The 25,868-nt window shown below is 41.1% G+C and overlaps 1 protein-coding gene across 1 annotated transcript in view; it reads right to left on the reverse strand.

The window, feature by feature from the left end:
- Positions 1–8,718: 8,718 nt before the first annotated feature.
- tyro3 (TYRO3 protein tyrosine kinase) overlaps positions 8,719–25,868 on the reverse strand; it is a 53,640-nt gene continuing 36,490 nt past the window's right edge. Inside the window, exons 9-19 of the mRNA XM_036150552.1 lie at positions 24,405–24,543; positions 24,011–24,137; positions 23,592–23,686; positions 19,858–19,953; positions 14,911–14,991; positions 13,630–13,722; positions 13,430–13,551; positions 13,248–13,357; positions 12,378–12,537; positions 12,137–12,273; positions 8,719–10,213 (exon numbers count right to left, since the gene is read on the reverse strand). Of these exons, the coding sequence (XP_036006445.1) occupies positions 9,757–10,213; positions 12,137–12,273; positions 12,378–12,537; positions 13,248–13,357; positions 13,430–13,551; positions 13,630–13,722; positions 14,911–14,991; positions 19,858–19,953; positions 23,592–23,686; positions 24,011–24,137; positions 24,405–24,543 (1,617 nt within the window). The 3' untranslated portion in view covers positions 8,719–9,756. The remainder of the gene's footprint in view (positions 10,214–12,136; positions 12,274–12,377; positions 12,538–13,247; positions 13,358–13,429; positions 13,552–13,629; positions 13,723–14,910; positions 14,992–19,857; positions 19,954–23,591; positions 23,687–24,010; positions 24,138–24,404; positions 24,544–25,868) is intronic.

Raw genomic sequence — 25,868 nt, forward strand, 5'->3', positions numbered from 1 at the left:
AAATGCAAAAACAGAGACTGTGAAGCGCTCTTTTTAAAAAGGAGGAACAGGAAGGAGGCCTGTTAAAAGTACACCTGAATTCAAGCACAAGGTGACGCAGCAACTCTACAGCTAACCAACCCCATAAAATAATCGGCTAGTCTTCTGTTTCTCTGAGCCTCTAAGAGGAATGTCCTGTCTGGCTCACATCATGACAATATCCAACATCACCTTCACCTGCTGATGGTTTCTCAACAAATCTGATGTTTCCAGCATCTGGCTTAATCCAGTCCCGCAGCTCTTCTGTGCCGCCGGTTACTGAGAACTACATTATGGATCTAGCTGTTTTCATGTTTGGGACAAGCATGCATTCTATTTTAGTCTGCTTAATTTTATGATTTTTATGATGACTTTGATGCCCTAAAAAAATCACAGGAATACCACACCATTGGGTGGGCCCCGGTACTCCCACCCATAGCTACGCCCCTGGTGCAGGAGGTTTTAGGTTTATTTTGAGCAGGGGCCCCAAGCTTATTGACTCTAATCATTACACAAGTCAACTGGCCTAAATGTAACCCAAAGTAAATGGAAATAAAGTTTTTGAAAATATGGCATTAAACTAAACACGAGATTTGCGCATTTATATTATTGTTTACACAATTCCTTGAAATGTTGAAGTACAAACAAAACTAACCTGGTTTAAGTACGTTACTACAAAATAGTTTTACAGGCATGAAAACAAAAGTCAGCATGTATGTATTATCCTGTGGGACAGTTTGGGGCTAAATGCCCTCAAATCCAAATTTAAGTTTATGCACACGCTTATCAGCTGATATTTATTAGTTGAGTAATCTGCTTAGGTAGAGACTGTTGCTGGTTTTATAGATGTGATGCTCGTAGCTTGTAAATGGTCCCGAAATGGTAATAATTCAGGACCCACTGGTTTTGTACAGGTACGAGGGCTGACTGGCCTCTTTTTAAAACTAGAGAATGTTGCCGGTCTCCTTTTAAAACGCTCAGCATAACTGGCCCCTACTTGGCGATCACAACTCTAGTGACAATGGCCCCGTCCAGAGGACTTGCAGCCTTGTTCTGTCACCTGTAGAAAGATAAATCTGCTTGTTTTACTTAATCAGACTTGACTGTAAATTGAATTTGTATCGAATGTTGGCCCAGGAACCAACCTGGCTTGTTAATTTCACCAACCTGGTCCTGGTTTATTCCATTGTGTCTTCAGATGAAATATCTTTTCCAGCAAGTGCAATTAGAATGGCAGCATAGTTGTCAAACCAAACTGCCACTGTTACATGAGATTTCATCTGAGATTGCTCCTCGGCGTAGTCATGGACACAGTTACTTGTCAAAAACACATCTGCACGTGGAGTACAGTCAGTGCTTATTTAGCTTTTTTAACATCTTGTTACAAATGGTGTAGAGCAGCAAGTTTCCTCCTTGTCCCTGAATGGAGCATCAGCTGGAAAGGCCCCAGGCAAAATATCAAGCCAGGATGTTGTGGTTGTGAGAGCATGGTCCCAACCACTGCCCCGCTACACTCTGCCATTGTGAAGCTTGCAAAGATGCTTGTCAGCTCAGATATAACAATAATACATCTTTTTTAAACCACCTTTTTAAATCAGAATTTATAGAAATACAAACATTAATGGTCAGGTTTCTTCTATGTTAAATAATTTATTTAGATGTAAGTGTACACAGAAGTAGAGATAAAGACATGTCATTTGTCTATATTATGAAAACAAGTATGTGCCCCTTACAGAAGTTTTCAGTATCTAACCCCTTCGTGTTTCAAATCCTCAAACATTTTTACTTCAAGATAACCCGAGTACACAAAAAAATCTCAATGTTTAAATATTTTAAATGGAAAAAAGCCATCTCCAGTAATCTGGTCCCTTATGAAAGAGTAATCCCCCCCCCCCCCCCCCCCCCCCCCCCCCCGCGCGCCGCCTGCCCACAATAGTGTTCTTCCTGTTGACCCCATGAAAGGTCATGGAGCAGGAGCTAGGAGCTACAACTAGATTTGAACATTTGAACAAGCACACCGTCCAGGTTTCCCCCCTTGCTCTCTGCTGCACTGCAGGCATCCCTTCATTGTGGACCCTGCTGTGCTGCTCTGATGATTAGCCTCATTTTATATCAGGCTCAGTCTAATTGTTTCTTTTTAGGTTGCTTTTCGTCATCGGTCTTCTTCTGTGTACCCATCTTTGTGTTCTGAGCAGGTGCCACTCGACAAATCGGCAAGTTTCCTGTAACATTAGGTTGTTTCTCCACCATTAATATCAGAGCAGCAAATACCCCTCACCCGTTGCGTGGGGGAGGGTGTGAGTCACTGCTAAGAAGTTCCTTCTCCCTCTCATTGGTTGTTTCTGACCAGGAGCGTGCATTTCTGCAAATGGCAGTAGGACCACTGGGAGGAGTCAGAGGAGCTTGTTTTTCTTTTCACAGATTCTCTCATATTTTGCTGTCAAGAAATAGTGGCAGTTTTAACAAATAGGTAAAAAATTATTTCTTACAAATCCCTGTCCTGCTACACAACTCAAGTGACTTTAAAGTTAAAAATCAGGATTGCTGGTAGAGTGCAGAATTCGTAGTTCCCATGAATACCCGACGTCACACACACATGACATTCCTCATGCTGAATAATAAAGCCCATACTGAATGGTCTGTGTGAATGATGTGTTCCATTCAGAGCTCTGTCTAAGCCCCGCCTCCTGTGGAGTTGTTTCACAGCTCATTGGACAGCCTACCTGCTACTGCTGTCGGCATTGACAGAGCAGTAAAACTCTTTCTGACATCTTGATGTTTGGCTTTTTGGAATTTTTAGCCTATATCATGTTGTCAGACAGGTTCTATTTAAGTGATCTCTTGGTTCTATAGGTCTGGCAGTAATCAGGCCTCGGTTTGGCTAGTAAGATTGACCTAAAAACTGGTTAACCACAGTGAATTCATGATTTAACAAAGGCAAAGGAGGACTACTTCTTCACAAGGCCAGGTTGGTTTAGGGTTTTTTTCTTAAGTGAAATGATCATTTGAAAACTGTGTCTTTTGTATATATGTAGATTATCTTGGGTCTGATTTTAATGATTTAAAACATAACAAGTGTGAAAGGAGAAATAAAAACTGGAAATGTGTAAGGAGAAAAATTGTTTTTGCATCACTGTACATAATAAAGTGACAGACTTTTCTCTGCTATGACAAGGCTTATTTTCTGTAAACACAATCATTTCATGATTTAAAAGAAGAAACTGGACCACAGCTGTATTACACTTGCACATTTATCCTACTTTACATCCAACGGGCAGCAATGAGGAGTCAGAAGTGACACCAGTAATCAATGCTGGACAGGAGTGGTAGTCATGTATGATGCCAAGCCCAGAAATCTTTGTCAAAGAGAAAAACGGAGGGAGTTCCTGCAACTCAATGATTGGAAGCTTAGCAGACTTAAATGGCAACAAACAGTGGTGCTGCTCCACATAAATACACGGCAGAACAGCATTTACACAGGGAGGGTTGGTTGGGATCCAGCTTCCAGTGCTCACACCGCCGAGGTTTCTACAAAATCCAGTAACCTTTGAGTGGTCAAATGAAATCCTACACCACCTCAGGTTTTGTGTTTCAGTATAGATCATTAGCATTCATGGGTGGAAAAAGTCAATAGTGATCAATTTAAATCAAGCATAAGCAACGATTTAAAGTTCTGACAATTACAATAAGATACATCCTCTAATTTCTAAGGTAAAATAGAAAATCCATGTGTTATTTCCAATGAATACAGCACAGCTATAAAACACCTATTACTAAATAAACCCTAAAGTGAATCATTTTTTAAATAATAGCATAAATGATTGAAATAAAAGTCTGAAACCAAGGCAATATCTTCATCAATACAAATAGTGGTGTGGTTAAAGACAGCTGAATGTGTTTGTAGAGCAAAGTGCACTAAGAGCAAAATAAAAACTCTTCCCAACGCTCTTGGGACATGGTGTGTTGTCCCACATTCGGCTGGACTGGACCTCTCTGTCCCACACAGCGCTCCGCTGTGGATAAGCTGTAGTGTTTGGGGTCATTGTCCTGCTGCTGCCTCTTGGCCAAGTCCTGTTTCTAAATGAGAACTGTTTCTCAGCTGACTTGACAGAGGGGGAAAAAACTCTAGAAAAAGGACATGGAGCTGGACTCTCTTGACTCTAGGATACTTTGGTACACAGAAATCCACGGTCCACTCAGTGACGACAAGGTCCTGCTGCACCACAACAAACCCACATCACCACCCCTCCACCACTGTGCTTGGCAGTTGGTAGGAGTTGTTAGCCCAAAACTTCAATCCCGTCACTTATAAAGACATTGCTTTGGAAATCTTGTGCTCTCGTCAGATGCAAACCCTGGAGTACTACCATGTTCTTCCCAGAGAGAATACTTGTTTTCCTGGCAGTGAAACAACCCCCTCTGCATGATGCATGTTAACATTCTCACACCTGTGTCTGAGATGGAGCTCTTACTGAGTTTGTAAAATTCCTCTGAGCTTTGCAGACTGAACCTGGGGTGACATCCACTCCTGGGAAGATTGGCAGCAGTCTTAGATGTCTTCTTCATTTGTGAATGGTCTCTATGTTGAAAGGTGGACTTCAGGTTGTTAGAAGATGAGCTTGAAGGTCATTGCTCATAGTAAACAGGCTTAAATTGGAGGCAACTGGACTTTCTCTCAGTTTTCCTTAAAAACATTTTGAGACCTATCCATGGGTCTTTGTCAATTCTGGTGGCTCACCATTTAAAAAAAACAAAAACAAAAAAAACAAACGTGTCTAAGTGAGTTGGATTCATTTTTAAGTTTTTACAAAGATTTTAATATTAGCTTATACAGTCTATTCACATTTTCTATAATGGTCTTTACTTTAAAGCCAAATAAAATCATGAATTTGTTACCTGCTGAAAAATGCACCTGAAGACCTTTTCTTTTCTTTCACCTTTTCTCTCTGTTTATATATTTCTGTTTAAACAGCATTTAAAATATTAAAACTAAAGTTCCAAAACAGCTAAAACCTTATGTCAGACCATCTTTGCAGATTTACGCAACATGCACTGCCAGAGTGAGCAGAATTTTCTTCAGCTTTGTGGAGCGTGAAAAAATCCCAGTAGAACCCCTTTCACACCTTTTGCTGCGCACTGCTGGTCAGCTGGCAGAAAGGATAGCCTTACACTTTCCCCAGGCTTAAAATTCGGCTGTTTGACTGGTGGTCATGGTTGACCCACCTCCCAGCTAATGTTCCATACGGAGCAGAGCGGCAAAAAGGGATAACACATTGTTCTAAAGCAGGGGTCACCAATCTTTTTGAAACAGAGCTACTAATTGGTGTTGTGTCATATGAAGGGCTAAAAGTATTAACTTTTTCTACTAGAAGAATCAAAGTTCACCTTAACTTTATTCATAACAAACATATTTTTCATGCTTTGTTATAGATATCGTCATTTTTGAATCTATATAAATGCAAGTGTGAATAAACAGGAAGGGTAATGGAATAAAATAGTTTTAGATGCAGCTCACTGACAGCTTGTGCTGTTTTTAAAACAGGCTGGTGGGCACCACATGTGGTCCTCGGGGGCTACATGGTGCCCGCGGACACCATGTTGGAGACCCCTGTTCTAAAGACTTTATTACTGTAATAAATACTCCGAAATTTAACACATCTGTGTATGAAAATTGGAAAAAAATAAATGTGTATGATTTTTATTTTAAGCATAATAAATCAAATTTACTTAAGCTGCAGTTGGCATAATTCTTATGATTGCTGGTTTTGTGTTTTATATAAAATTAGTGATAAGAGTTGGTGTAAATCCTGTGATAACATGATTGTGCACTACTTTTAATGAACGTTTTTATACCATGGCACCCTGATGACCTCATACCCACTATGTGATACTGCTATGGGAGCAGGCCATGGTCAGTTGCCACCTCCCGTCTGCTGTGGATGCTGCAGCTGCTGGCATCAGAAATCCTCAGACACCGCTGTCACCAGTAACACTTTATTTTTCACAAGTTCAGCCCAACTCAGTCTTCCTCACAGAGCTGAAGTCAGTGATTTACACAAAGGTTAAAAACAGCCACAAACAGACAATGAAACATTTAAAAAAAAAAGAAGCTTCAAGCAGTTAGTGTCCAGGTCACCATGATCTACAGACTGCACAAGCTTCAGGGTAAAACACGGAGCTGAAGCCGTTTCACAGAGAGGCTGAGAGTCAACAACCCTAACCCTTTAGAGCACGGCAGAGAGAGCAGCCCATTTTGAGCACGGTAACAGCTGCCGATTCATTTTCTGTTCCCCTGTTGTTGCTTCTCCTGGTTAGTAACACACTGACTGACCAAAGAACAGACAGGTCTCAAACAGCCACCAGGCAGGGGGGAAATTGGTGACCAAACAAAGTGGAGTGATACCTGCATCTGCCAATGAGGGGAAGCAGTGAGTTAATGTCAGCAGACACAGAGGGTCCCTGGTAGAGACACCAGACAAACTGCCCATCTAACTGCCTGTTATAATGAGGCAAACTCAATACGAAGTAGTTCTGAGGGACATGATGTGTGTAGATTATTTCACGTACTCATTAGGACACAGCGTCTTCTCTACATCCCACATGGCAGGCATGCCTCAGTGCTACCATCTAGTTCAGGGATGGGCAACTGGCGGCCCGGGGGCCGCATGCGGCCCTCGTCATCACTCAGTGCGGCCCGCGAATAGATCAATAATAATTTAATAATGATAAAAAAACTAAATAAAAAAACCCTTGTAATTATACTTTTGACCGATAGGGGGCCGTACCCAAACAATAGCGGGCATGGGCCGCTTTGCAACAGCGAGGAAGAAAGTCAAGAGCCCTGGCCACTAGCAGTGGAATAAAGGGAAAACTTGACGAGAAAGTCACATTTTTCAGACAAAATGGGAAGAAGTATGGACATGGGGAATTTTTTTTTTGGTCTCTTGTCATTCACACACAACATAAACCGTGAGAGCCGACGTGAGTTTTGAAACTGCAAAGCTTTGTCTTAAGCAGAAGATCAAACGTGCAGCACCGCGTTCACAGACCAGTGTGATGCATTCGTGAGCGTCAGAAAGCTATGGTGCATTCAGGAGCATGGGACATTAGATTTTTCAGAATAAAAAGCTAACAGATGTGCATAATCAAAAAGTAACAGAAATACAATTATAGAGCATTCAGTATTGTAAGAAAGCCCACACTGTTTCTAGATAGACACATTATTGTTTGAGTTAAGTTCTGTGCCATTTTATGCCTCTTTCCTTGTAAATTTGAAATGTCCCATGCTCCTGAATGCATTGATATGGAGTTTAAATTCCTTTTTTGCAATTTTTTTTTTAAGCAAACGGTTTGTCTTTTGCTTAAGGACATATTAAAATGCATTTATATGCAGAAAATAGTTATATGTTGGTGCAGTAAACATACAGATATAAATTCATCTAAAATTTGTTCTTATTGAGAATAATTTGTAGCGTCTTTCATATCCAGTTATTTGAAGTGCGTGGTCATGTGGCCCTCCAATGGTCGTGCTGAAAAAAATGTGGCCCTCTTTATCATGGAAGTTGCCCATCCCTGATCTAGTTGTACGGGAGGACACTGTGAGTCTGTTTAATCCTTCCCTGATGACTCTTACTTACTCTGCTAACTGTCAGACACTCCAGCAACTGCCTGTAACCAGGGATGTACTGATCTGAACATTTTCCATTCAGCTTCATCATTAAAATCATCATCATCACGGTTTTGTAAAAATGTGTTGAAAATTCTTTAAGACTGCCAACACTGATGCATGTCTGAAGACGAAATTCCACACCAATCGGGCCATCCTTTCCGGGTGCTGAACTGACTTTGAGTCTACATTTAGTCTCAGCTCTCTCATGTGGTCGACATTAAAAAACAATTTTGACAACCCGGAATGGATTCTTATCTCTGAGCATCCCTCACTTCCAAGAAGAACCTGTGATGTTTGCAGCTCATTTCTTTCCAGTTGACCAATGTTTGGAGCATTGTGTTCAAACCTGCAGTAGGGAGTGAAGAGGACGGGCCTTCATTTGCTCAGATCCTGCAGTATGTCACCACTGCTGGGCTGGAGGATGATCAGTGTTTATCAAATGCTGTATCCTCATCTTCCCTCCTAAATAGCTGATCCAGCGCTGGTTATCAAAAAGGATGTAAAAAACATGCCATTGCTTGCCATTTCCTCAGCTTCCTTGCTGTAGATAATGAAGAAACTCAGGTCCACAGATGAAGAGCCTCCAAAAAAACAAAAACAGTGCATGCATAAAGTCTTCCTCACTGCAGATGTCACCTCTTTACAGCAGACAGCTCCTTTAACTGGATGATCCTGGCGTCTCCTGATCAAATGAGCTGCATCTGATAATTCTGGCAACATTTGATTTTTCTTTCCTCAGAGGGACTTGCAACTACTGCAGGAACATCGTGTCTGGTCAACAGTTTTCAACAACCCACCCATGTCCCACCCAAAGTTCCACTCACACTTCCTCAATATAAAAGAAAGGGAGAGGAGGAATATCATCAATTAGGAAGCCAAAATAAATTTTAAACTATTGTGAAACATGGACCCAAAACATATTGTTTTCTATAAATATTCTGGCTATAAGGTCTAACAGTTACCCACCACAGATGCAAAATTCAGTTTCATGGCTGAATATCTGGATATTAAGTAAAGTTTTGACATGCTGATACAGATTATAATTAATTAGCTCTTAAAACACTTTTTCTAGCCTTCCCGTCATGACCAGTCATTATTTCTATCAGAAGCTAAAGTGACTTCACGTCACTGTACGAGAGAGGAATCACTGAAACATTTGAAAATGTCTTAAGCAACGTATAGTAGTAATTAGCACAGCTAGTATAATCAATAACAATATATTCTAGGTAATTTAGATCTTTACTGTAACTCTAGTAGTTTAACATTTCCAAATCCAGCATGTTCCACAGCAGGCGGACGTTGAAAGCTCAGATCAGCAGAGCAACTGTGCTGTACTCTGTTTAACCCTCCATGCATCTCCTGAATGTCTGGCTCTCTCTTGCTTTCTCACATTCTACAGACATTGACACTTTGTAGAAAATACTGTTTCCTTTTATGGATCTTCTTCCACCTTTAAGACTCCTCGCTCATCCCAGAGACTGAAATCAACTCATTTTGAGTATCCTTTCCTAAGTGACAGAGTCCACACTGAAGAGTGTTCATTTCAGCCCCACCTGGCAGTGTTTAGTGTGGTGCATTTACTGATAAAACAAGATCAGATTTTTGAGCGTTCGACTGGCCAATCAAGGGCAGTCAGGCTGAAATCCATCTGATTCTGGGAATCCTCGGCTGATTTCTCGTAGCACCTCTAGTAATAATTCGACCAAAAGTAACACGGATGGTTAGCAGCTCTCAGAGTTGAGAAATGTTCTCAAATGACTGGTCAACTGACACACTGCTGTAACTAAAAACCAACTGATAAAACGGATGACTCGGAAGGTGAACCACAAAATATTTCATGTCTTTTACAAAAAAAACAACAACTCTGAAATGACCCAGAGACTTTTAGCCCCTCAACCATTGACTCAGTCGACATTAGGCCAAGGATGTGTTTGTGCACTAGCAGTAGGTCAGTGCACCTTAAGACAGTTACTGGGAATGTTGGTGTTTTTGTACTATGGCCGGTCTCTCTCAGCTGCTGCCACTCCAGGACAAAAAGAGAGGCAAGTGTAACGTGACAGGTCAGTCTATCAAACATTAATTACAACGTCATCCTCTTCATCCCGTGTCTCGTGGAGGGGTCCGTTTCCTAAGTCCCCTCTTCTATCCGATGACCCTAGCCCCTCCCCTTCCTCTGCGATGGCTCCACAGGGGGCAATGATGTACCTGTAGTCACCTGCAATGGCCCGTGCATCCCTAGATCCCACCATTAGCCAGTCTGTCTCCTCGTCCTCTGGCCTTCGCTGCCATGGGACGCCGCAGCTGGAAGCCTCTGCTGTGGCCTCAGGTCCCAGGATCCGGGCTCCAACAGCACCCTCCCTGTCGTCCTCTCTGTTGTCCCCTTCCAGGTTGATGTAGAGCAAAGGCTCCTTCAGAGGAGCGGTCGGGGACAGGGTCAGGTGTAGTGCCTCTAGCTGAGTGGCCAGCTGCTGGAAACTGGGACGGCATTTGGGGACAGGACTCCAGCATCTGTGCATGATCTCGTAACTGGCAGAAAGAAGAGAAAAGTTTTGGGTTACCCTTCTGGTTCCTTTAGTTGGAGAGCAGAATTTGTCTGAAGTGGTTTAAGCAATTCCTAAAAAACGTGAATGCTGACAGGAAAAATGTTGCTGTAAAGACATTATGAAATGTTACCTTTGTGGAAAATGTGTAAAGATGAACATTTATTTAAATTCATTGGCTAAATAAATATTATAATAATGTTAAATATGTTCTCTTCTATAATCACACCGGTGAACACAACAGGAGAAAAAAGGAACTCCTTATTTGGCAAACAGTACACTGCGTGCACAATTAGGAGACAATTTGTATTATTTCATTATAGAACAATAGCAGAGCTCAGACCATCCAAACAGTGAGAAAAAAAACTCAGATCTGAAGATTTCAGAAAGTAAAAGGGAGGTTTTGTCTGGTAATGACCTACTGAAGCTTCACAGTAAAATGCAATCTAATGTAGGCACACGTAATCTTTTACTTGTAAACCAGAACAGATCCATTTTGCTTTTCATCAACTGATTTCCTGCCAGAACGACCCGCTCAGTTCTAGAGTGACTTGGAGTCGGTACGGCAAGGCGCAAAAATAGAACATCCTTGAATTTTAGTGAAGAGGCGATCGCCGGCACTTCTGGAACGCATAAAAAATGCGTTGCGGCGCGCTGGGTGGAACCGCTCTGACTGACTAGAGTTGCAGCGACCAGCCGCAAAGTCCCGGCAGACACGCGATGCTTTCACTTTCAGTGGTACCCCGGGGTAACTTCACATTTAGTTAGTTATTGCAACTTTTCATCACAAGAGAGGGTAGTTACACTATTGCCAACTGTCTCCACACTCATCTAACCAAGGTGCAATGAAGCGGTGGGATGAAGTGAGAAAGAGGCAAATAGTTTATAACCATTAGACATCGTATTTGGTATTTTTTTAGTTATTTGAACTGGGACTTGGTCATGAAGTGTTTCATCAACATTATGGGACTTGCAAATAAAGCATAAAGCAATAGTCAGAACGCCTTTATCCCCTTCCATAAACAACATCCTGTGCTTGGAAAATCTCAAATCTTCCAGAGCTCTGTTCAATCCATAATCTGAACATGGAGAGAGGATGGACCAACTGCAGACCAAAGATAGGTTTTTGGTTTATATGCAAAACACCACGTGTTGAAGAAAACTAATATTGCACATCAACCATAACATGTCATCTGGTAGCAGCGTCACGCTGGGAGGATGCTTGGATCTGTTCAGAGTTGATGTGAAGATGGTTACAAATAAATACAAGACTATCCTGGAAAAGAATCTGTTGGAGATCCCAAAAGACTTGAGAATGAACAACAGAATAACCCTAAACATACAGCCAGAGCAAGAGTAGAATGGTTTAGGCCAAATCATATTTCTGTGTTAGAATGACCTTGCCCAGTGCTTCTCAACCCTGGTTTTACCGGGCCCATTGTCCTTCAATTCTTACTTTTGTTCATCAGGAGCAGGCTTCAGAAATATTGGGATAGTCAAAGTCAAGACCATAATCAAACTGAGAATCTGTAGCAAGAGAATGGTTTTTCAGTCTCCAGTCAAACTTTCCATCAAATCTTGCTGAGCTTGGGCCAAAAAGAATGGGGAAATTTGTAATTGCACTGAAAAGTGTTGTTACAGGCTGAAAACAAACACACATCCCTGTTTTCACATTTTTCCTTGTCAAATATTTTGAAAACCAATGTATCATTTCCATTACACTTCATAGTTACGTTCTGCTCTTTGTTGGTCTGTCATATAAAACCTGATAAAATGCACTAAAGTTTGTGATGTAATGTGATGAGGTGCAAAAAAATCCCAAGGGTTATGAACACTTTAACAAGGCACTGTAAATGGTAGTTCATATATACTTAATTTTCTCCAAGTGTATTGCTGCATAAAGACTCACATGTCCTCTCTGCAGTCTGCAGGTTTCTTCAGACGCTCTCCTTTGATCAGAAACTCATAGATCTCGGAGTTTTCGACCCCAGGATACGGAGTCTGACCCCTTGTCATGATCTCCCACATTGTTACACCAAACGCCCACTGAAACAAATAAAGTTAAATAAATACATACAAACACAAACACATTGCAAGTGAGTCCCTCGAAAATGCACTAGGGATATCTGTGTATGTTTGTGTGTGAGTACCACATCGCTCTGAGTGGTGTACACATTGTCTGCCAAACTCTCTAGAGCAATCCACTTGACAGGCAGTTTGGAAACAGAGCCCTGGCGGTAATAATCTCCACTGTAGATCTTCTTAGAGAGTCCAAAGTCTGCCACACACACAGACATGTTCTCGTTCAACCTGTAACACACACAGCAAGCACACACACACACACACACACACCTACACCATTAGAAGCCCATATCCTCACAGAACACAAAACTGATCACAGCCCAAACTCATCCTAATAAGTAGGTCTGAAGTACTTGAGTTTATTTTCTGTTTATTTTTTTAAAGGTGCCCAGGCTGGCTCACCACATTTTTCCTATTCTATAAGTAGAGAATTTACTCAAACAGCAGCAGAACAGCTGCATCTTTATTTTTTACTGGGTTGATGACCAATAATGCAACACACAAGTTCCTGGTAAAAGACAATCTTCTGGATAACACATTTCTGACGTTCTGGGCCCAAATACAGATAATTTGTTCACACACATCTGATGGAATACAAAATGTATAGTTTATGTCAGATTTTTACTAAACAAAACATTAGGGATGATTTTATTATTGTGCAAAGTTAATGACTTAATATTGGTATTATTGACAATATCAACATTCAATTTAATCAATGGGAGAAAACTGAAGAAAAATTTGGAGTCGTAAACTTTAACTTTTCACAGAAGATGGAGTAGTGCACAAAGTTTACTGGTTTTTAACTTTAATCTATTTTCCATTTCTATATCAAAAAGATTATAAAATGATTAAAAAGTGTTTTAGATTGAACAGAAATCAAAGTTTTCTACTGGAGCTGGTTAGATAACAGAAAAGCCCAGAAAAATGGTGTGACTGACATGCAGTTTCGGGCAGCGAGGTCTCTGTGAATGATGTTCTTGCTGCTCAGATACTCCATCCCCCGTGCAATGTCCAGCATGAATTGGACCAGAGACTGAAGAGATAGATCCTAAAGCAAAGAGAGTAGGTTCTCAGGACTTTATCAGGCATTAGGTGAAATAGGTCTTGACTGGTTGCTTACAAATGGCTCATCTCCCAAACGTGACAGTAACAGGAAGGTGTGTAGATCACCGTGCTTCATAAATGGAAGTACCACCATTGGGATTGGCAGCCGCTGGTTGGGACGCCGGTGTAGACTCACTCCTATTAGACAGAACAGACTGTGAACTGGATGTTCTGACAGCTTAGTCAGGCATTTTGTGTGTTTTTCTGGTGTGGTACCAATGAGCTTGATGACGTTGGGGTGGTGAAAATCCTTCATATAGGCTGCCTCCTTTAGACACTGTTCAATATCACCTGAAGAGGTGACGTCAGCTGCACGAGAATAAATATACCTTTAGATACAGCAAGGTTTTGACCCCTAGTTCTTTGGTGTGACCAAAATACTTTGGCTAAGATGGTCACTGGTGTTAGCTACACCTCACTCCTACACGAAAAGACTACCTGAACCCCCCCACCAACAATTCTACAACCCCCTCCTCTCTCCTGATAGATAAGACTTTCAGAGAACTCCCCCAACTCACCATCCTCAATAACATTCTCTTCACTTCTGTTCTTAGGAACCACCCTTTCCTAGGACCTGAGACTGTCCTCACAAATAGGTACTGTTCAGAAGAACTTCCTACAGCAACTCAGCAAGTACAACCTTCCTCAGGAGCTGCTGCTAATCTTCTACACTACCATCGTTCAGTCTGTCCAGTGTTCATCCATCATGGTGTGTTTTTGGCTCATCCACAAAACAGGACAGATCCAAACAGCGAACCAAAAACCAGGTCTGCAAAGAAGATCATTGGAGATGATCTTCCCTACATCTAGGATTTGGTCTAGGGTCAGGAAAAGGGAAGCTAACATTTCTGCAAGCAAACTGCAATTTCCTGGGCAGAAATAATTTTTTCTCCCCCTCTGAGCAGACAGTATAAAAACACCACAGCATCTCACATTACAAAAGGCTACAGTTAAAATTTTTATATCTCTGAGAAGGATGCTGTGGTTTAACTTGGCCAGCTCCGCACTTGTGGCAACACAATTCAGTAGCAAACCCCTTCTGAGGAGACGGTCCTGGCACTTGCTGGACACTGTCAAGCCTCCTAAAGCTAACGCTGAAGCTTCTATTCTAAAGCCTCTCAGAAATAAAGCTCTTTATAATCCAGAACCATATTCTTTAAACTGTAATATTCTTAATAGCCACTTGCATGCAGAGTGATGAAGGCTGCAAAGTTATTTTTTGTTTGTTTTTGTTGAAGGAACCTGCTCACAGAAGAAGACTGTGATTTCAGCACATCTGTACTACCTTCACAGTCAGTGATCACAGCTGGACTCTTTCACAACTTAACCTATACTAGTAATAAAGTTCTTTCTGAATAATAATTTAAATATTTTAGCACAATAAACTTTCAGAACAAAAACCAAAGCTGCATTGTTTTAAGTCTTTTGATAGAGGAGTTTTAAGACTTTAACCCTTGTGTGATTTTGAAAACAAGATGAGATCCCATGATGACTCACATTTCAGCACTTTGACAGCCACCTTCTGCACAGATGAATCGTCAGACTTCAGAACAGCTTCACGCACAGAGCCAAACTCCCCTGCAGAAGTCAACATGGACACATCAACATCCATTTATCCTCTCACTCACTCAATTGATTTTTTCCAGGCACTAGGAGGAATTTCTATGATCTTAAGTGTTCTTGAGGGGTATTACTGGTCTATGGATAATTTCAACTATATATATATATATATATATATATAGATATATATATATATATATATATATATATATATTATATATATATATCTCTCATATATATATATATATATATATATAGATATATATATATATCTATATATATTATATATATATATCTATATATATATCGGGCGGCACAGTGGCGCAGTGGGTAGCGCTGTTGCCTTGCAGCAAGAAGGTCCTGGGTTCGAGTATACCCCTGGGTCTTTCTGCATGGAGTTTGCATGTTCTCCCTGTGCATGCGTGGGTTCTCTCCGGGTACTCTGGCTTCCTTACCTGACTCCGCCAGATAGATTTGCTCCGCATATCCATCTGGAAACCTTCCGTTGAAGTAATTTTGGGAAGGGGCGAAAATACTGGTTAGCTGATTGGCCTATGTTGGTGATTGACGGGCCAAATGAACCAATCAGATTCGTCGAGCGACGACGAAAACACAACCACAAGCCAAGCTACTCTTGCTGCTGCAGGTAAAGGATCGTTAGTTCAGCAAATAAATACTCTGTAATTCCGATAAAACTTGCTCGATAGCCACGCTAACGCTAGTTTCATCGGCTGAAACCGCCATGTTCTTTAGACTGAACTGACGCGCTTCCCGTTGCGTCACACCTCAACCCGCCTCAAAGCCAACGCTGATTGGACGTTCGTTTGGTGAACGGCTCCAAATTTTCTTTAACGGAGAGTAGCCAGACTGATCTGCGAGTGAAACCTTGAAAGCTCGCGAGATCAGGATGGTCTCACGAGGCTACTGGCTTCCTCCCACAGACCAAAAACATGACTGTTAGGTTAATTGGCTTCTCCAAATTGTCCTTAGGTGTGAGTGTGTGCGTGAATGGTTGTTTGTCCTGTTTGTCTCTGTGTTGCCCTGCGACAGACTGGCGACCTGTCCAGGGTGTACCCCGCCTCTCGCCCAGTGAACGCTGGAGATAGGCACCAGCACCCCCCGCGACCCCATGAGGGATAAAGCGGTGTGGAAAATGGATATATATATATATATATATATATATATACACACTCACCGGCCACTTTATTAGGTACACCTGTCCAACTGCTCGTTAACACTTAATTTCTAAGCAGCTAATCACATGGCGGCAACTTAGGCATGTAGACATGGTCAAGAGAATCTCCTGCAGTTCAAACCGAGCATCAGTATGGGGAAGAAAGGTGATTTGAGTGACTTTGAACGTGGCATGATTGTTGGTGCCAGAAGGGCTGGTCTGAGTATTTCAGAAACTGCTAATCTACTGGGATTTTCACGCACAACCATCTCTAGGGTTTACAGAGAATGGTCCGAAAAAGAAAAAACATCCAGTGAGCGGCAGTTCTGTGGGCAGAAATGCCTTGTTGATGCCAGAGGTCAGAGGAGAATGGCCAGACTGGTTTGAGCTGATAGAAGGGCAACAGTGACTCAAATAACCACCCGTTACAACCAAGGTGGGCAGAAGAGCATCTCTGAACGTACAGTACGTCGAACTTTGAGGCAGATGGTCTACAGCAGCAGAAGACCACATCGGGTGCCACTCCTTTCAGCTAAGAACAGGAAACTGAGGCTACAATTTGCACAAGCTCATCGAAATTGGACAATAGAAGATTGGAAAAACGTTGCCTGGTCTGATGAGTCTCGATTTCTGCTGCGACAGTCGGATGGTAGGGTCAGAATTTGGCGTCTACAACATGAAAGCATGGATCCATCCTGCCTTGTATCAACGGTTCAGGCTGGTGGTGGTGGTGTCATGGTGTGGGGAATATTTTCTTGGCACTCTTTGGGCCCCTTGGTACCAATTGAGCATTGTTGCAACGCCACAGCCTACCTGAGTATTGTTGCTGACCATGTCCATCCCTTTATGACCACAATGTACACAACTTCTGATGGCTACTTTCAGCAGGATAATGCGCCATGTCATAAAGCTGGAATCATCTCAGACTGGTTTCTTGAACATGACAACGAGTTCGCTGTACTCAAATGGCCTCCACAGTCACCAGATCTCAATCCAATAGAGCATCTTTGGGATGTGGTGGAACGGGAGAATTGCATCATGGATGTGCAGCCGACAAATCTGCGGCAACTGTGTGATGCCATCATGTCAATATGGACCAAACTCCCTGAGGAATGCTTCCAGCACCTTGTTGAATCTATGCCACGAAGAATTGAGGCAGTTCTGAAGGCAAAAGGGGGTCCAACCCGTTACTAGCATGGGGTACCTAATAAAGTGGCCGGTGAGTGTATATATATATATATATATATATATATATATATATATATATATATATATATATATATATATATATATATATTTTATGCATTTAAATGGATAATGTAATATACACTGCCCTCCCTACCATACTGATTTATCATTCTCCCTGTGTCTTAGCACAAGAGTGCCACAAGGGTGGGTGCTAAGCTATTTTCTGTACTCCTTGTACTCATGACTACCTAGCCACCCACAACACCAATGTCATTGTCAAACTTGTGTATGACACACAACAGTTTTTGGACTTATCAGCAAAGGAAAAGAAGCATTTTACATGAAAGAAGGCCAGAGGCTCACAGACTGGTGTGTAGTAAATAACCTGGTCCTGAACTCAAAGAAGACAAAAGGTATAATCATCAAATTTCTGGAAGATAGTCTGACTATCTGTCCTTGGAAATAAATGGGGAGGACACCTCTTGGATGACCTTCCCTGGTCTTACAATACATACTGTTTGATTATAAGGCACAGAAACCATTATATGTCCCGGGATCACTCAGAAAGATCAACCTGCCATAAAACCTGCTGCTGTCCTTCTACCACTGCTCTGTAGAGAGTATACTCACTTATTGTACCTTACCAGCAGCGGTTCTGTATCTGGCAACAAGGCCCTGCAGAGAATCATGACAGCTGCACAGAGAGTACTAAACAATGACATGACAAAAAAATATATAAAAAAAAAAAAAATATATATATATATATATATATATATAAATTTTCATTCACATCTAGTCGACTTATTCCTGTTAGTATTTTTGACCTACTGATCCATCATGAGTTCAGCATTCTAAATTCTTGTTAGTGGGTTCAAAGTCCCAACATATCAGTATGTCATGAACAGTGAGACAAGGGTCATCTTTGCACAGAAGGACAGTCTTCTCTCTGATTAACAAAGGAATTCAACTTTGACCAATATTTATCTGACTTAGCTTTTAGGTGTCCTAAGAAAATATCTAACCTTTCATTTAACCCCTTGTACAATTTTAATCCAATCTTTAAAAATTGGGCTAATTACACTCAACCAACACCTAGTTAAGCTTTTTTGTTACATGCCAACAGTATAATTTTATAATTAATATCTGATATAACACAATGATTTGGACACCAGAACAAGAGACAATTTGGGGATGAACCAAATGAAGCATTCCTGGGAAGGAACCTCACACCAACTGTGAGGTATAGAGATGAAAGTGTCATGTTTTGGTGATACTTTGTAGCCACAGGACCTGGCCAGGTCACCATTGCATAATCACAAAAAAAACAGTAATGTTTTTGAACTGTGGGAAGAAGCCGGAGTACGCAGAACAAACCAACACAAGAATAGGGAGAACATCAGGGAAGCAAAAAAGCCCTGGCTGAGATACAAACCCTGGGCCTTCTTGCTACAAGGCAAGAATATAAGGATTACATCTGTCCATAGTTGTGTCCTCAACCCTCCTCTTTTCAACTTTTAAATCTCATCAGATACAGAGGACTATTAGCACACTTTAGCTTCTCAGGAACTGTTACCAGGGCATTCACCTATTTGATCATTATCATTGTCTGTGAGTTAAGTGCGAATTCTGAGCCGGTTTCTTCTTGATGTGAAAATATTTTGTCCAATGAGTAAGATACAATGATTTTCTGTTGTTTAATAGGTGGTAATCCTGTTCAGAAACGTTTGTTATTATATTGGGTAAAATCGTCCTTCCATCCTGAAAGTAGTCAATACAATATGTATTCAGAAAAAGGAGGTTAAAAAAAAGAAAAGAAATAAAAATAAAAATCGATCTCTGTGGTAACTGCAGGTCTGTAAAAATTCTAATCAATCACTGCTTTTCACACCGAAGTGCAATTATTCAAAAAGGGACCTGGGGAAACGTTCTGAAAAACTGTCGACCTTAGCTTTGCTTATCTGGAATCAACTCACTATATATGGCTACATTTAAAAAGAACAACTTAGTAAAGTCAAAACCTGCATCACTGCAGCACTTTGCTGTCTTGCTACTGAAATATAAATAAACTTGCCTTGCCTTGCAGTAATTTAATGCAAAAAGAACCCTTACCAAGGCCCACATTTCTGTATTAAAAAGTCTTTTTTGGTGATAGTGAGTATGCATTTCACTGACACACACGTCGTCTGTTTTAAATCAAATATACAAACCTCATCTGAAAGTCTAAATTCACCGTCTCAACTCCCAAATTCATTTTTCCTGTTTTATAAAGCTACAGCCAACCGAGTGATTTCCGACATGTGTCACAATGATTCTCTGTTTGAACACTAACGCAGCCCCCACCACCTGCTGTCAGTTCTGGTATCTACTCTGGGGTCATCTTGCTGGGCAGTTGGGATCATTTCTGTGTCAATGCATTACATGTTTTATTCCAGGGATTTTGATTTAAATTCTTAATCTACGGACAGTTTCCATGTTGATTTACAAACCTGGCTAGGTTCCTACTGACTAAATTTCATTGTTACCTTTTCCCAGCATGTGGCCCAGTGTAAGAAGTCTCTCTGGAATCAAGACATCCTGCAGCTTGTTCTTCAGCTCGCTGCTGATGCAGAGACTGTCCACTGAAGGGAGACACATAGGAAAGTCCAGCCTGTTAATTAGACCCCCAGTTTAACCATCACTGATACATTCAATTTCTGTCCATGTGAGTACAGCAGACAAGGAAAAACAAGACAAAGTAATCACCATTTGTCAAATTGCTTTAACTTTAGGCTGACATCAAATATACAATGATGGGAAAAAGTGTTTGCCTCCACAATTATTCTTTTTTGTATATTTTTCTTCACATGTTGCAATTCAAGCTAATTTCAATATCAAAAAGCAGTTTTCAAATGATGATTTAATTTATTGAGTAGAAAAAAAACTTACGTGGCCTTATATGCAAAAGTCATCATCTACCACATCTCATTAATGCCTGACCTATGGGATCAACAAATCACTTCAATAGAACCTCTCTAACAAAAAATATCAACATATCCTGTCCCAATCTAAAGAAATTCAAGAACATCCCTTACATCAGTCAGTCTGGAAAAGGTTTCAGACACAATTCTTTGGCCCAGTGAGAGCCATTAGCCAGTGATGGAGAACACACAGAAGTTGGGAACCTTCCCAAGACCATCCAGTCTACCAAAATTAGTCCAAAATTGTATTAATGTATTATTCAGCAGTGCAACAATCCCAACAAATCCACCTCTGAATGACTCAAAAATATGGGTTTAGAGTGGCCTATTCAAAGCACAGCTAAAATCTGGTTAAGATGCTGTTATATACCATTAATGTTGGAAAACCATACAGCCTGCCTGAATTAAAACTATTCTCCAAAAGGGGAGTGGACCGAAATTCTTCGACAGTGATATACCGTTAGGAACTGCATAGATCATGTGCTTGAGATTGTCCAGATGGAATGTTAATGTGGGATAAAATGTTTGAAATTAATTGTATAATGTAAAAAATGAAGGTGAAGACATATTAAAAGTTATTTCCCTTTAAAGTCAACGTTTGCATATTTCCTTTTCTGAAACTTCTCTGTGCAGATATACATTGTCCCCGACGGAGATATCTGGCATGTTAGAAATTATCTGTACTTTGGAAGAGTAAAAACAGGTTTTGAAGACATTAGCTATGTTTACATGCACAAAATTTCATGCTAGATTTTAAATGTATTTGGATTAATAAATAAAAAACAATCCGATTATACCGTTTATATGGGTACACAATTAATTAATTAACCTGGCTTTATTCTGAATATAAGCAGTTCAATTAAATTTTATTTATATAGCGCCAATTCACAACACATGTCATCTAAAGGCATTTTACAAAGTCAAATTCAATTAAATCACACCAACTTGTCAAAAGGTTTCCTATCTAAGGAAACTCAGTAGATTGCATCGAGTCTCTCCAAGCAGCATTCACTCCTCCTGAAAGAGCGTAGAGCCACAGTGGACAGTGATCTGCATTGTTGATGGCTTTGTAGCAATCCCTCATACTGAGCAAGCATGAAGCGACAGTGGAGAGGAAAACTCCCCATTAACGGGAAAGAAAAACCTCCAGCAGAACCGGGCTCAGTATGAACGGTCATCTGCCTCGACCGACTGAGGGTTAGAGAAGACAGAGCAGAGACACAGAAAGCACAGAAGCATACATTGATCCAGGAATCCTTTCTATCTTATATTGTAATAGCGGATGATCTGTCTGCTCTGGATGACGTCACAACTAACAGAATGCCAGACCAGCCACTATGACACGCTCAGTTATCAACTTCCCCTAAAACACAGAAGACGAAGAACTTCCGTCTTTGCTGAACAAAATAATAGTAACCAAAGCAGTATTATACGAGTTTGTCCTCTGAGCGGCCAGTCTGGATTTGCAAGCGGTTCTAATTACAGTTGAAATGAATGAGTAACAATTTGAGCTCTTTTAATGTTTTGAATAGAAAGGCACACTCCGTTTAGAATAACTTGAGCCTGACGAGCGTTGATCAGATTATCAATCGGCATAAACCTCTTATTAGGTTTACAATTTCATTCTGACTGAGCTTAATCATATTACAATACTCTGATTGGCTTATTTATATGACGCTTTTTTATTCCGACCGGGCCTTTATTCCAACTATCTTTTGTCCATGTAAACGTGCCTAATGTAAACTCTACTTTTCTAATAGCTATCTAATGTAGACATGGCAAGAATGTACTTCTAAGGAGTGAAACAGTGAAGTAGAAGTTGCAGGAACAGGCAGAGAAATGGAGACAATGATGGACCTCTGACCAGAAACACTACAAAATAGAACTCTTGCCACTTAAATCAAAAAAGTTAAATTAAATCTTTATCAGCAAAACAAAACCTGAACATTCATTTTCCAACCATTTAGAATCCCCTTTAAGTAGTCATATTTGAATTTTGTTTGGTTTGTTAATTAATCATATCAGCATTATTACTAATTATACATTGTATGTAATATATTCATATCAGTATGAGTACTACCGTATTTTTCGGACTATAAGGCGTACGTAAAATCCTTAAATTTTCTCAAAGATTGATGGTGCGCCTTATAATCCGGTGTGCCTTATATATGATTAAAGTTGTGCTTACTGACCGATTTTATGTGGTACAATGCGCTCAGAAACCTGTTAACACGTGTAAGCGCAACTTTAGTTAGAACAAAGCCGCTCCGGTCAATGGATATTCGGAACATTACGGTACACTGTGTCACCACCTGATAGGACCCCTGAGCTGTCTACAAGACTGCCTGACTGTAATGTCTAAACTAGAAGTGCATTCATGTAAAGGCCCCCACATACTGGAGTGTAATTCCACGGAGGTCCACACGTCCTCGAGTCTTACTCAACGTGGACTCAAGGCAGATTCTGCACATACAGGGAAGTGTAAAGTAAAAAAATGTACGACCGTGTACGCAGTTTCACACTATAAGCTTCTCTGCGACAAGAAGTCTTCACATCAAACTGTTTTATATGTGACATCGAGCTTGACACACTGAGCTGCTCTAAGAAGGCAGTTGCAAGAACCTGCAGCATCACAGTCCCTCCCTGTTCTCACTGACAGGTGTTCGCTGAGAGCCTGCTGGAACAGAAACGGTTCTAGGTGCTCAGCTAGCTAATCGCACATTTTACCATCTGTTCCACCGCTCCGTCCCACTGGCAGAAAGTGCGGGAATTGTAGGAATTTGCCATAAGAAATGTAGGCAATAGTATGCTTGACTATGAAGGGTAAAACATTTGTGGAGAGTCAGCACGGAGTTGGCCAAGCTCACAGAATGCGCACAGTACGCCCGAGTATGTGGGAGCCTTTAGGCAGCCTGTGCCCGGAGTACGCGCTAGCAACAATAAACCTAGTAAGTTAATTCAATATAAAAGCTATGTTTATTTTGGCCTTATGTTAGAAACAGGGCAGTGTAGTCCAACTACTCTGTCCTCCCGACAGAGACGGATAGTTCTCTCTCTCAGGAGAGAGCTGTGAATGTGAAGGGGCGGAGTGATATTACACACTTAGGAAGAATATTCAGTGCGCCTTATAATCCGGTGAGCCTTATGGTCCGAAAAATAAGTAATAGTTTAATTCCTAAGTCTTTCATTGACTAAATGCATTGGCAGACTCTTTTTCAAAGCACTGGAATTGGTAAAGAGGGGTTAACTGTCTGCTCCAGCTCTGAACAGAGGACAGGATGGAGGAAAGTTGCACTCACGTGTGGACTCATGTAAATCAGTCACGTTTCTGCTGAATGATCGAGCTGCTGTGAAGAACACTGAACTCTCAGGACCAGGACCCTTAAAGGCTGAGCTGCAGATGGACAGAAGCAGAAAAAAGCTTTATATTATCACTCTGTACTTACCTTCATCTTCACACTCAGCTCAGCCTGTTGAAGACTGTTTGGCCATCTGAAAACATCTCCAGCAGGAAGATTGTTGCAGAACTTCTGCACGTGGACTTGCAGTGTGCTCAGAGTCAAACAAGACACAACACTCGATTGTGTGGACACACACACACACACACACATTATATATATATATATATATATATATATATATATATATATATATATATATATATATATATATATATATATATATATATATATATATATATATATATATATCATCATACCCAAACTTTGTTTCTTTCCCTCTGCGCTGAGCTGCGACAGTGAGCAGGAACCCAACAATGGTGGCCCCAAGGAATCCAAACAGGAGGCCGACCGTCATGTGGCTCCGTGGCTCTTGGACCTGTGGGCCTGTGTGTCAGGGTTCAATTTAATAGTTCAATTTAAAATAAAATGGAATAGTGTACAAATTGAATAATCCTTCAGTGGACATATTCCAGGCATCCACACATTACAAATAATAATACTCTACTTTCTTCAATAATTCAACTAGAAGCACTATCTAGTGAGGAAAACATCTATTTTACAGGAAGTATTGACTGACAATGTGCCTGGGAAAAGCATTCATAGATAAATAAAACTTTTGTTAAACCTGACATCAACCCACTCAGAGGTTACCTGAGGGAGGCAACGCAAGCATGGGAGGGCTCCAAGGTCCACAGCCAACCGAGGTGCAGGCTGCCACCTGGATGGAGGCGTTAAAGAAACGGGCTCCTCCAGAGATCTGAGCAGAGTTCTCCTTAAACAGCAATGGCTCCTGGAAACATTGTTCAGTATATTAGGCACCTGTGGAGCTGGTCCTGGGAAACTCCCCCAGGTGCCGGTTAATGACAGCTTCAGCAAGCTGCTGTTTGAGCATGTCCTGCCTGAAGTCAGAGGGTTGCTCTAGATAACATCCTCTCTGATCTGTAAAGTATCTGAAAACAACCAGCTCCCCCTGAACCCCAGCACAATCCAAGCACTTCATAATTCATACCCATATTGTTACATATTCACTTCTTGGATTTAAGTAGTCAGACTGCTTTGAGAACGAACAAAAACACATTTGGTGAAATCGCACAAAAAAGCAGCAAACAGGTGGCTTGCTGCAGTGAATGACAGAAAAGGTAAATATAGTTTACACATAACAAAACTAAACTTTGACCTGGTACCAGTAGATCCATTTAATGAAGCCAGAGGTTGATGAGAACATGATATAATGTGTCAGGGATATGTCTCTGAACTGGCTGTGTGGACACATACAAATGTCATTGTTTTCTGACCAGTGAACACACCATGTCTAAGTTTCACGACATAACCATGGCTTTGAGTGAGTAGCTTCTCACTCCTGCATTAGACGGTATCAAGACAAGTTATATATATATATATATATATATATATATATATATATATATATCTATATCTGTCATGGTTGAGTTTTGGTTTGGCTTTGTTTTTCTGTTATTTTCATTTTTTCATTTCTTTTGGGTTAGGTTTGACTTTATTGTTAGTTTTCAGTCATCAGTTATTTTCTGTCATTTTTCACTTCACCTCCTCAGCAGTCAGTCACACCTGTTATCATTTACCAGTCAATTAGCCAGATCCTTGTTCCACCTGTGTAGTGCTCTATTTAAACCTCCCTCTGCCTTCAGTTCAGCACTGGGCCGTCATCATTCCACACCTCTCCATGCCAGTCCCCGTTTTGCCCTGGAAGCTTTGTTTTGCTCCTGTTGTTAAGGTTAGTCCTGTCAGTCACTCTAAAGACTGTTTGTTCACTGTTTGTTCCTGGAGAGGTTCTGCTCTGTGTCCTGGTGTCTCCAGAGAACAGCTAACTGGACTAGCCATCCTGGAAAGGCTCTGTTCTGTGCCCTGGTGTCTCTCAAGTTCTGCTAACCTGACTAGCCGCACTGGAGAAGCTCAGCTCTGTGCCCTGGTGTCTCTCAAGTTCTGCTAACCTGACTAGCCGCCCTGGTGAAGCTCAGCTCTGTGCCCTGGTGTCTCCAATGAACGGCTAACCTGAGTGCTATGAGGCCTGCTAGCCGAGCAGCACCTTGCAAGTGTGGACTCTCTGTCTCCGGGCCGTCAGCTCCTGCCATCACATTC

Source organism: Fundulus heteroclitus, chromosome 19, assembly GCF_011125445.2.
Source record: "Fundulus heteroclitus isolate FHET01 chromosome 19, MU-UCD_Fhet_4.1, whole genome shotgun sequence".
Taxonomy (NCBI): Eukaryota; Metazoa; Chordata; class Actinopteri; order Cyprinodontiformes; family Fundulidae; genus Fundulus; species Fundulus heteroclitus.